The following is a 13,275-nucleotide window of genomic DNA, read 5'->3' as shown; positions in this document are numbered from 1 at the left end:
GAGATTTGTAAATATGTAAAACAATGCCACCCTCTCACTAAATTTTCGTTTGGAAAATAGTTCTTTTTCATTAAAAATGACTATGTTAACATGTAATAGGCTTAATACTATTATTTTTAAGTTTCTCAAACATTTTAAAATTTTCTCAGTTAACTTTCAATATAGTAAATATTGATATAAACCACATAAACACAACAATTTGTAAGAGCATAACCAAATCTTGAGAAGAAAAAGTTTAAAATCACTGATCTTAGCCAATCTAAACTGTTCTGTACTCATGATCTCTGAGAGTAAGATACTTTTCTCCTACCTAGCATATTATAATTCAAAAGAACTAATGTAAAAAAAGGTACTATAGAGTGAAAAAACAGCTGTACTAGGTCAGGTATGTGCTTCTCCCTTAGATTACATTTCCTAATTTGTAACACAAAAATTTGTTTTTAGTAATATCTTCCACTGTAAACTATAATGACATTCCTAAAAGTGTCTCTGTATTTTAAGACAATTGCAACAGGTAGTAAAAAAAAGAGATTCCTCAAAGACATTTCAGATTCAAATTGTGTATGTCAACATTCCTTTATTAAACCATGTACACTACACTAAAATATAAAGAAATCATTAGGGTTTATAGGAAGATTACCAATACTAATGTCATTAACTTAATCTGAGACTTCATGTAGTGAAACAACACAGAACCTTAAATTTTTGATAAGCTAAATGAAAGTCGACTTAACTTCAAATCAGTTTCCCGACATGTCTTTAATATCATTTGACATACTTTCAGGTGTTATAGTAATAGCAAATAATTTAACAATCACTCTAATAAAATAAATTTTGCTCAACTCAAAAGTTTTTTTTTTTTTTTTTTTTTAGTGAAATGGTGAGGGCTATAAATTATTGCGTTCTCTGCCCCCTAAGTATCTGCAATATCCCTGCACACAATCCAATAGCGTATAAAATGTTACTGTTAAACTATTAATTGCAGAAGGAAAAAATGCAGACTTACCATAACAATGATTGATAGAGACTATGCCAAAGATTAGTAAAATTAAGTAGTAATCTCTGATTACCACTAGTTTCAATCATCATTTATTCACCAAATATTTCTGAGTATGTACTAGGAACAACTGGGCATTATGCTAGGCACAGGGGATACAATGAACACAAAAAAGTTTATCATCATGAAACTTGCTTTCTGATGTGGGAAATAGACAAAAACAAACACATAAAAAATAAGAATTATAAATGTGACAAATGCTACTATGGAGACAAAGCTTTGGCATAGATCAGTCTTCGAAAGCTGGATTGTATAATTCTAAAACCTAGAAATAAATAATTCATGAAGAGTTAGTTACAGTAAGATGGCATGATTCTATAGACCTTTGCTAATGCACAAGAAAACTAGACACTAACCATGAAAACAGAAATCGATCTTTCACTGACAAAGCTATTGGATGGCATTACTTAGCAATACAGTAGCCTCAAAAGATAATTTACCTCACATTTCTGAGTTAAAAAGCATGTGAACGATCCTTAAAAAAAAATTCTAAGAGGAGACTAAGTAGACCTGACAACTAAATGTAATGTGGTAACCTGAAATGAATGCTGAAAAAGATAAAACTAAGGAAATCTGAATAAACTATGAACTTAGTTAATAATAATGTATCAATAGCAGTTCATCAATTGTAATAAATGTACCATACTAATGTAAAATGTTAATAATAGAGAAAACTGGGTGGGGCTATATGGCAACCCTCTGCAGGATCATCTCAATTTTTCTGTTAATCTAAAACTTTAAAAAAAATAGTCTATTTAAAAAACTCTTCAGTGGCTTCGGAATTGGGGAGGAGGGGGGTTATTAAAGACTCAAAGAAAGGAAGATATGAGAAGCCATAAAACACTGCTATGTGAATTAGAACATAAATACTCAAGAAATTCAAAGGAAACCTGCAGATACTAATTACATCCCTATATACTAAATCTCATACTAAAATCTTTCTAGGACAGATATTAATGGATTTTTTCATGCAAACTAAATAGCTTTGTATCACAACATAAGGCAGACAATAACATCCCTAGAGTACACAACAAGCACTTTAGATGCTATTTATCAATAATGACAAATAGGCTATATTTTATGTATGACACTGTCTTGAAATTGCCATAAAACACCTGGACCAAGATCAATCTCTTAGGTCTTACTAAGTTAAAGAAACAAGCTTATACTTAACTTCGGGAAAATTCAAAGAAGACAACAGTTTTCCCTGCTAAGCGGGGACGGGGGAAAGATTATGTATGAAAGGAGAAAAATGATTTCTCAGGTCTAACTAAAAGCAATTTTGCAACTAGTATTAACCTACTTTAATGCCTTACAAATGAGTACAAATAGTTCACGGTAGTAACAAAAGCTCTCAACTTATATCAGTTATCTTCTTTCCAGTAGAAAAATAACGAATGTTTTCTATAACCTAAAACACCTAGTGGGTAATTCAATGTTTGATGACTTAGGAAAAACTAATCTCTCAATGTGTAAATTTTAAAGATGGTCATGAAAAGTGTGAGAAAAACAAAGAATGATAATCTCTAAATTGCCAAGGGTCAAGTTTGTGTAATATAGCATAAAATTTGAAATTACCACAAGAAGTAATTTGAGACAGCCATCACAGAATTAGGATCTTGTATCTAATATAAACTACAGCGACAACAGAAGCCTAACCAGGTAAATGAGAATTTCTCTCAACAGATACTATCGAATATTAAGCATAACAGTCATTTAGCCGAACCGGTATTACACATTTAAATCTAATTTCAAAAACTAGATGATGATCTATTCCTACTCTACTCCAATAATCCCTAACCCCAAAGGAAATCCTCCAAAGATGTTCATTAATTCTCAAGCCTTCTCTCACAGGAATCCTAAATATATAATTGGAAAATACTCAAGGAAAGATGGAATAACGTTTCCCCAGTAATTCCTGTTTGCACCACGAGGAGAATCAGACACTGCTTCATGTTGAAACAAGAAAAAGGAGAGGTGAGATGTAAAAAATTCCAAGTAAAAGAATCATGACATAGCATCTGGCAGAGATTAGAAAATCATCAACACTGCCAAAAGAATTGTCAGAGATGAAAGAGAAGAAAATGAGGTTTTCCAGCAAGCCACGGCCTAATCCAAGGGGCAAAAATCTCCAGTGCCGTCGCCACTCCTCTCACCCCTCAACCACTCCATCCACAAGTCGCCTCCAATTCAGATATATATCCTCTATAACCCAGACTAATTCCCCACCCCTGTGAAAACGACTCAGGAATTTTCTACGACCTTCATGTCCATTAGATCCACACTTCCTCAAGCCTCTGAGGAAAACAACGCCCAAATTCCACCCTCTTTGCCCAAGGTTGAAGAGGCCGGTTCCTTGGAGTGGGGGCTTCTCAAGAAGGGCCCACAGAGCTGACCGACTGAGATAAGAGCAAGGAATAAGGGTGGGGCTCAAGGAAGGGGGCTGGGGTGGGTGAGACAAGAGAGACCAGAGGAAGAAAGGGATGGACAGGAGCCTGGGGCGGGGTGGGGTGGGGTGGGGACTGGGGAGGACAGGTCGACGGAAGAGAGCCAGGATGCGGGGAATGGAAACGTGGAGTCAGGGACAGAGTCAAAACCCGACCGATGGATCAAGGCAAAGAAGAATCGATGGCTAAGAGAGGTCGGCGAACCCGGGGAATGGCTGGGGGTGGAACGAAGCGCGAAGGTGAGGCCGGCAAGGAGCCTCCGCGGACGAAAAGGCCGCACTGAAAACGGTGCGGGAAAGCCACGGCCAGCTGCCAGGAGTGGGGGGAGCCGCGCACTCACCGCTCTGCTCCCCCAGGAACACCAGCTTGAATTTCCTCAGCGGATTCCCGAAGTCTCCGCCCGCGGACATGATGGAGCCGCCGCCGCCGCCTCAGTCCAGAGACCTCCCGTGCCGACGCTATTCCAACCAGTTGACCAAAAGGGCGAAGGGAAGGGCAGGCTCTCTCGGCCCCTGTAGGGCCCGGCGGCGAAGCAAGGCTGGGGGACAGGACTGCTCTTCACAGACAGGCAGCCGTCGCCGCCACCTCCCTGCGGAGTCGCCTGGCACTGAGCTAGGCCCGCGGCTCGGAAAGGAAGGAGGGCGGTGTCGGAAGAAGCCACGAGTTCCCAAGGCTAGCGCCGTTCGGTTCTCAGAACCCGGGTGAGAGGCGAAGGGTTGCGGAGCCAGAGCCGCAGACGTCTGGGACCTCTACCACGCAGTGCCTCAGCTCCCACAGCTGCCGCCGCCGCAGCCCAACCTGCTGAGTGCGCGAGCCTCTGGCGCGGCGCGGGGCGAGCCCGGGCGCGAGCTTGCCGCCCCGCCGACGGCCGGCGTGCGTGCGTGCGTGCGCGTGCGCGCCACTGCCAGGGCCTTTCTGGTTTAACCCGCTCTGCAGTCTCCTACCGCGCGGGGGAGACGACGGCAAGTTTGGTTTCGGCTCGCGTCAGAAGTAAGGAGGAGGCGGGGCGGAGTCCGGAGCAATTGCGGGGGTGGAATAAGGAGGAGGGTGGAATACGTCACTTTCGTGGTGAGCCAACCGGGAGAGACCAAAGGAGTGAGGTAGCGGCGCTAGAGAACGCGAGCGGATGTCGCGCAGTGGAATGCGTTGTACGGTGGCGGCCATGCGAAGTGTGGCGCGTCGCAGCCTGAAAGGAAGGGGTGTGCGGAGGTGAGGCCGGAATGAAAGGAATTGCACACAGCCATTACAAGTGTAGTCAGAGAGCCCTAAGATATGGACTTGGTTCTTCTATTCTGGGCCCTCAGCGTTGCCTCGCATTCCTCACATCCTCCCTTTACCCGTGAACCTACCCATCTTATTCATTTTCTTTTGATCATAAATCTTCACACTAGGTACATTCTCTGCTCTTTTCTCCCAGGAGTTTCATAACTACAAGAAGCAAAGCCTCCACATTTTTGCAGATGAGGAAACACGCTCAGAGGAAGGAAATGACTTACAAAATGCACAAAGTGGAACCTAGGTTTTGTCACACACACACACACACACACATACACACACACACACACACACACACACACACGACCCTTCTCCTACCCCCCTCCTCCCCCACCCCCGACCCCCGAATTTCTGCAACCTCCTTAGTAATAAGCCCAATATTTCCTTGGTTTGACCTGCCTTGGTCTTCCGTTACCAGCCTTTGTTCCTCAGATGTTGACAACTCTAGGTGGCACCTTCTGTGCTAGAAAAAGGATTTAAACATGTAAAACAAACTCGTTTCTCAGATGGGAAACTGAGGTCCACATAAGAAAATAGCTTTGCAAAAAGGTCGCACAATAAATTAGAGGTAGAGCCTGTCCTTGAGCACAGATGTAGGGAAAGGGATAAAGAGCACCCATTCCTCCTGAAGCAGGGCTTCTGAATCTACTATGGAACCTCCCTTAAATTAGACATCTGCAGCATGAGAGAATCCGTTGCTTTCAGCAGATTTGCAACCTAGTTCATGATGCAGAAGATACAGGTTAGTGTCACAGTCAAGAGGAGCCTAAGGAGACATGAGAACTAAGTGTGATGTGGGTACAGCTAACATGACAACCAAACATAAGTTCTAAGCTGAATGAGATCCTGGAACAGAAAAAAAAACCACTAGGCAAAAACTAAGGCAATCTGAATAAAGATGGACATTAGTTAATTATAATGATCAATATAATGTATCAATATTGGTATCAATGAATATACTAATATATCAACAAATATACTAATGTAAGATAATAATAGAGGAAACTGGGGGAGAGGTATATAGGGACTTACTGTACTGTCTGCTCAATTTCTCTAAATACAAAACTTAAAAAAATAGCCAGTAAAACAAAGAGGCAGCCATCTCAATGGGAAAAGATTTGCGAACGATGCCTCCGATAAGGGTCTAATATCAAAAATATACAAGAACTAATACAACTCAACAGTGAGATACCACCTCACACCTGTTAGAATGGCTATCATCAACCAGACAGGTAATAACAACTGTTGGAGAGGTTGTGGGGGAAAAGGAACACTTATACACTGCTGATGGGAATGTAAATAGGTACAGCCACAATGGAAAACAGTATGGAGGTGCCTCAGAATATTAGAATTACCAATATGACCCAGCAATCCCTCTTCTGGATATGTATCCCCAAAATTTGAAAATATCCTAAAGCACCCCAGTATTCACCACAGCATTATTCATGGTGGCCAAGACATGGAAACAACCAAAGTGCCCTTCAATAGATGATTGGATAAAGATTTGGTACGTATATACAATGGAATATACTCACTATATGATGTACTCAACCACAAGAAAAGAAATACTGCCATTTGCGACAACATGGATGGGTCTTGAGATTATTATTCTAAGCGAAATAAGAAAAAGTTGAGAACCATATGATTTCACTTACTTGTGGGATATAAAACTAAAAGCAACAAACACACATGAAGAACAAAGACTTATGAACTCAGATAACAGTATAATGGTTACAGAAGGTAGCGGGGCAGTGAAGGACGTAGATAAGGAAAACAAATAAAGCCAATTAATAAAAGATGAATAAATAAAAGGTTAAGAATCACCAAATTAGCGAATTTGACATCCACACCTCACCATACTTCAGCCATACCTGACCGTACTATGGGACAGCATCCAAAAAAGTAATCCCTGCCCTTGCAAAGGCCACTTTTAAAAACTAGTATCAAAAATACTTCCAAAGTTAATTTTAAAAAATAAGTCCTTATATGTATGTATAGTGTCTCACCATTCATAAAACACCTTTATATAATTTTTCTCATTATTTGGGGGTTATTATTTACTTGGCTACAGAAATGGCAGGATCAAACAAATGCCTTCTCAAACTAAGGATGAATTACCTAACTAGAATAAATTAAGGGGAGAAATAAAGGTTGACAAAATACGATCTATTCTAGCCTATCAAGACAATAGTTATATCCTGAAATCTCTTCCTTTATCAAAATTTACTTAATTCTGGTTCCTCTCAGCTAAGTGGCAGAAAGAGTTCGGAACACTCATCTAAAATGAAATAGTAAAAACCTGAGTCATGATTTGGACATTTGATATTTCATTTGATTTTTTTTCCCCCTTTCCCCTTAATATTTTATTTTAAATATAGCTTGTCAGGTCTGGAAAGACTTTCTCTACCAGAACCCAGACCTGGCACACATAAAGAACAGCCAATATAAAGAGTCTACTTAAAAAGAAAAGCTCTTACAAACAAGAGTTGCTAGTTTTTCCTTCAGTTGGGTACCAGGTTTTCATTATGTTTCCTGAAATAGCCTTTAAAGCAACATCTGAGGATTGCAACTATAATTACTTTGTACTTCCTCTAGAACTTTATGAATCAATTCTTCCTTGCTGCTTTGGTTTCTGTAGTCACCTAGACAAGTGATGCTATTCCTATCATTTTGAAGAGAGGTGTGGTATAATCCACCTCTTGCCTCAGATGTTTTAATGTTTTAAGCTAGCCTTTTGCCTTGACACATTCTCCTCTGAAGCTGCATTCATATTTATCAAGAACTCTGTGCAAATTATATGTTTTGCCTTCAGAGCAAATAGAGAAATTACTTGGGAGAAGGAGGAATTAAAAAGACCTTTTTCAAGGGTGCTTTCACCACCAATTTTACCTCCATAATTTTCTACACATCATTCTCTTTACTTTGAAACTTGTTCCCGTTTCCTCTCCCCAATTCCTACTCATCTTTCAGGTATCATCTTTAAAAAAATCTCCAAGACTTCTGTCTGCTCCCATTCCCCACAAACAGACTAGACTGCCTGTCCACCCATTGTATCTATTCTTCCCCATCACTTAATTGTTATTAATTGTCAGTCTTCCTCACCAGACTGTAAGTTCCATGAGATCAAAACTCAGGTCCTGTATCCCTAACACTTGCAAAGTGCTTGCTACATAGTAAGCATGTAACAGGTATTTGCTGAATACATCAAATAAATTAGGAGGATTATTCTTAGCTTCCTTCAAAAGTTGACTAGAACTCGGACATGTGGAGATGGAAGGGCAAGAGCATTTTGAAGAAAGAGAACATCACTTAAAATCAATGAGAGAGGACAGCTTTTGGCAGCTCTAAATAGAAAGTAACTAGAGCAGTTTTCTTTGATCAATTTGAAAGGGACCTTTAATTTGAAGCCCATGAGTGTGTCCAGGAAGCTACTGCACAGAAATTGTAGTATAATTACAGCTTGTCTTTCCACCCCAAGAGACACAAAGCTGCTTGAAGGAGGACTGAGATTTCATCATATTCCTTGTGGCAGACACTATTGGTTGTCCAACAATACACACACACATACTTCCACAATATATACTGGAAATGACAGATATTTTTTCCAGGTTCCCTCCAGCTCAGCTATAGGCAGCTCACTTGATCGGAGCCAGTGACAGATGAAGGAAATGTGCCAGAGACTTCTAAGGTAAATTCTCTTCCCTGATGAAAAGAGATAGATGAAGGAAAACTGCGATTTTTTTTTTCTGCCGTTGTATGTGGTTCTATAAGGACATGATATCTAGAGCTAAGACATCTTGCGAACATTAATATATAATCCTGAAGAAAAAAGCCAACCCATCAATGAGGGATAAGCAGAAAGCTAAAAGGCATCATTGAGCCATTATACCATTCATGGAACTGGTCTTCCTCTGGATTTCTTTTTAGCAAAATAATAAATGTCTTTATATTAACAATGTCTTCATAATATGTCTTTGTCATTGTTACTTGCAGCAGAAAGCATCAGACATGCTCGTCTTTCAATTTCCTAAAATACTTCGAACAGTACCTTGAACATTAGGCACTCAGTACTGTGTGTGTGTGTGTGTGTGTGTGTGTGTGTGTGTGTGTGTGTGTAATATAGTAATAGTTATCAAACTGGAACTGCCTTTTCTAAAAAACATTATTCTTGGAGAGGCAGGAAATCAATAGAAGGAGAAAAACTGTCCAGGTAAAAGGACTGAAATCATATTGCTCATATTTGAAACAAATGATAGCTCTGGAAGGAATTCAGATTTCATCAGATATGAAACCCTTTTAAGCCACTTGGCAGGTTATTATAATCATTGATACTAAAAATAATTATGGGGTCAATATACAAAGCATAAAAATGACAAATGTTCAACAATTCAAGGTGACCAATGAAATGAGCACAGCTAACTCAAGATATGTTTAAGCAAGTCTCATTTTGAAAGGCATATAAGAAAAAAAGAAGAGGGAGACCTCATGGGAAAATCTGTTTTCCAAATTCCTTGACCTGCAATGATGTGTCATGGGAAAAGTATAAAGGTTATTCAGTCAAGGAAGAGAAGAAGGCAGTACAACTTCAATGGAATGGTCCTTACTGTGATTACAGCCAATTTATAAGCTAAGCCAAAAGATATTTTTACTACAGATTGATCTACAGAATCTATTTTTGATAATTCCATTTTGTTCCATTCATGTGAATCATGGTCTTTGTTATGAATAATGTGATTTCTCAGAGCCTTAGATGTGGGGTGTTACTTCCAGGCTTTGAAATTACAGTGGGGGAAGAGGTTGCTTCTTTTTATACTAGTCCAGAATGTGTAATACCTGACATATTTGCTGAAGCTCTCTTCTCCTTGTATTCTATCCCACACAAATAATAAAGTCTCCTATAAGAAACACAGAAGAGTGAATCACTCCAACTGCTACTAAGAGAGAATCGCTCTCAGAGTAGAAGAGAACAACTGCTTCTACTGCTGTTTATGTAAAGACTAGAGCATCTTAGGAAAGAAAAAGTGAGATCAATACTGTTTGCACATAAATGCCAACAAACTGTACAGCCAAACTGTGTGCCTAAGGTGCCAAGAGAAACCATCTCTTTGTGAACATTTCTTCATATTTTTGAACAGCACAAAGTTACTAGGACCTCATTTTATATAAAAGTCAAGAGATATCAAAATCATTACAGTAACTTGTAGCTGAAACTATTGAGATAATAAACCACGATGTTATTCCAAAAAATTGAACAAACTTCCAGTTTTAGGATGGTAGATTAAAGATGTTTCTGCCTCCATCCTTTCCTGAAATTGTTCTAAAACAAGAATAAAAAATAAAAATACAAACTCTGGCTTTGACATTCTAGCCCAAAGCCATAATATTTTAAGTTGGGAGACAAAGATAGAGCAGTGGTAACTGATTAAACAAAGCATAGAAAATGCTTACTGAAGGGAAAAGTAACAAGAAGCAAGCCAATCAGCCAAGAAGAACCCCAGAAAGGCTCATGAATGTGAAGCACTAGGTACGACAGATGGCAGGGGTAAGGAAAGGAGCCAAAACCAAGGAAATTGTATCAAAGACTATATAAACAGTAGTTATAAACCTATCCCTCTCTATGGAGGGATGGAACACAAGAGGCTTTAGGCTCAGATAACTAGGCATGGTAGACTAGGGTGATGTGCTGCTAAAAGATAGGGAGATTAATAGCTAACAAATAGAGGACTTGAATAACACTCTACACAAGCTAGACCTAACAGACGTCTATAGAATGCTCCATTCAATAACAGCAAGATATATAATAAGTCAAATACGCATGGAATTTTTTTTAGGATGGACCATATCTTAGGCAATAAAACAAGGCACAATAGATGTAAAAGGATTAGAATCATACAAAGTATGTTCTTTAACCGCAATAGAATGAAATTACAAGTGAATAACAGAAGGAACTTTGGGAAATCCGCACATATGTGGAAATTAAATAACACATTCCTAAATAAAAAGTAAGTCAAAGAAGAAAGTGTAATGGAAATTAGAATATACTTTGAGATGAATGAAAAAGAAAACATGCCAAAATTCATGAGATGCCATAAAAGCAGCACTTAGAGATAAATTTATAGCTGTAAATTCCTATATTAAAAAAACGAAGACCTCAAATCAATAACTTAATCTTCCACCTTAAGAAACTAAAAACAGAAGAAGAAACAAGGAAGCAGAATGAAGGATATAATGGTTAGAACAGAAATATATGAAATAAAGAATAGAAAAACCATAGTGAAAATCAATAAAACCAAAAGTTAATATTTGAAAAAGATTAACAAAATTTATAAACCCTTAGCTAGATTGATCAAGAAAAAAGAGAAAAGACTCAAATTAGATGAAATCAAATTCCAAGAAAGACACATATTAGCAAAACTGACCCAAGAAGAAACCCGAATATACCTACAAGTAAAGAGAATTAGTAATCAAAAAACTTTCCAAGGACTGATGGCTACACTGATGAATTCTACCAAACATTTAAATTCGAATTAATACTAATCCTTCATGGATTCTTCCAGAAAATAGAAGATGAGGTTAACATTTCCAAATCATTATATTAGAGCGATAGAAACTTGATACTGAAACTACACAAAGACCTCAAAAGTAAAAAAAAAAAGACCAATGCTCCTTATGAATGTAGACTCAAATTCCTCTAAAAAAAAAAAATACTAGCATACCTAATTGAGCAGCATGTAAGAAGGATTATGCATCATGACCAAATGAGATTTATCCTAGGAATGTAAGTATGTTGTGTCAACATATGAAAAATCAATGAATGTAATATACCATATGAATAGAATAAAACACAAAATCACACAATCATATCAATAGACACAGAAAAAGCATTTGACAAAATCTAACTCCCTTCCATGAAAAAAATACTCAACAAACTAGTGTTAGAAGAGAAATTCCTCAACCTGATAAAGTGTTTGTGAAAAATCCAAAGCTAACCTCATATTCATAGTTAAAAGATGGAATGATTTCCACCTAAGATCAGGAACAAGAATCTCCACTCTCACTACTTGTATTCAACCTATATTTGAAGTTCTAGTCAGGCCAATTAGAGAAGAAAAAGAAATAAAAGGCACGTTGATTTAAAAGGAAGAACTATAATAATCTTTATTTGCAGAAGACATGATCTTGTATATCTTAAATCTTAAGGCTTATACTCAGACGTTCACACAAAAATTTTTAAAGCTAATAATAAATTTGTTTCAGTGAGGTTGCAGAACACAAATATATAAAAATCAATTGTATTTCTATACACTGGCAATGAGAAATAGAAACTGAAATTAAGAAAACAGTTCTATTTACAATAGCATCAGAAAGAATAAAATATTCATAAATTTAACAAAAGAAATTCAAGGTATTTACACTGAAAACTATACAATATCATTAAAAGAAATTAAAGAAGATCTAACTAAATGGAAAGAAATCCCATCCGTGTTCATGGATTGGAAGATTTAATATTGTTGAGATGGAAATACACTCCAAATTGATCTACAGATTCAAGACATTGCCTAGCCAAATATCAGCTGGATTTTTTTTTCAGAAATTGACAAGCTAATCTGGTGATTCATGTGAAAATTCAAAGGAATTTCCCAGAATAGCCAAAACAATCAACACTGTAGTACTAGCATAAGGATACACATATACATCAATGGAATCAAATTGAGAAAAGAAATATATCCATACATTTATGGTCAATTGCTTTTCAACATGGTGCCAAGACAATTTACTGGAAAAGGGCACAGTCTTTTTAATAATTGGTGCATGGACAACTGGATATCTACATGCTAAAGAATGATCTTGGCCCACTACCTCATGTCATATAGAAAAATTAACTCAAAATGGATCAAACTTAAATATAAGAACTAAAATTGTAAAACTCTTAGAAGAAAACATAGGTGTAAATTTTTGTGACCTTAGATTAGGTCTCTTAGACATGACACAAAAGCACAAGCAATGAAGAAAAAAATAGACAAATTGTACTGCATTAAAATTTAAAACCAAGGAAGTGAAAAGACAACATTCAAAATGAGAGAAAAAATTTACAAATCACAGACCTGATAAGGGTGTAGTAACCAGAATACAAAAAGAACTTTTACAACAACAATAAAAAGAAAAACAACCCAATTATAAACAAAGGATTGAACAGACATTTCTCCAAAGAAGACATACAAATGGCCAATAGCCAAATGAAAAGATGCTCAACATAATTAGTCATTGGGACAATACAAATCAAAACCAATGTGAGATACTACTTCACACCCACTAAGATGACTAGAAGAAAAAAGATAGAAAATAACAATTTTTGGAGTAGATATGGAGCAAACTGAACAATCATACATTGCTGTTGGGAACATAAAATGTTAAATTACTTTGGAATGGCACTTTTCATAATGTTAAACCTATGGTTACAATATAACTCAGCAATTCCACTTCTAGTGTACATCC

General features: G+C 37.6%; 1 protein-coding gene across 2 annotated transcripts in view; it reads right to left on the bottom strand.

Annotated features, from left to right (window-relative positions):
* RAB6A (RAB6A, member RAS oncogene family) overlaps window positions 1–4,353 on the bottom strand; it is a 60,165-nt gene extending 55,812 nt beyond the window's left edge. Inside the window, exon 1 of one of the 2 annotated variants that reach the window (XM_011377380.2) lies at window positions 3,845–4,353. In XM_011377380.2, the coding sequence (XP_011375682.1) occupies window positions 3,845–3,914 (70 nt within the window). In that variant the 5' untranslated portion in view covers window positions 3,915–4,353. The remainder of the gene's footprint in view (window positions 1–3,844) is intronic. The other variant, XM_011377378.2, reaches the window with a different exon arrangement.
* Between the last annotated feature and the right edge of the window lie 8,922 nt (window positions 4,354–13,275).

The sequence above is a fragment of the Pteropus vampyrus genome, unplaced genomic scaffold, assembly GCF_000151845.1.
Source record: "Pteropus vampyrus isolate Shadow unplaced genomic scaffold, Pvam_2.0 Scaffold311, whole genome shotgun sequence".
Lineage (NCBI taxonomy): Eukaryota > Metazoa > Chordata > Mammalia > Chiroptera > Pteropodidae > Pteropus > Pteropus vampyrus.
This window is presented reverse-complemented; position numbering and strand designations above follow the sequence as displayed.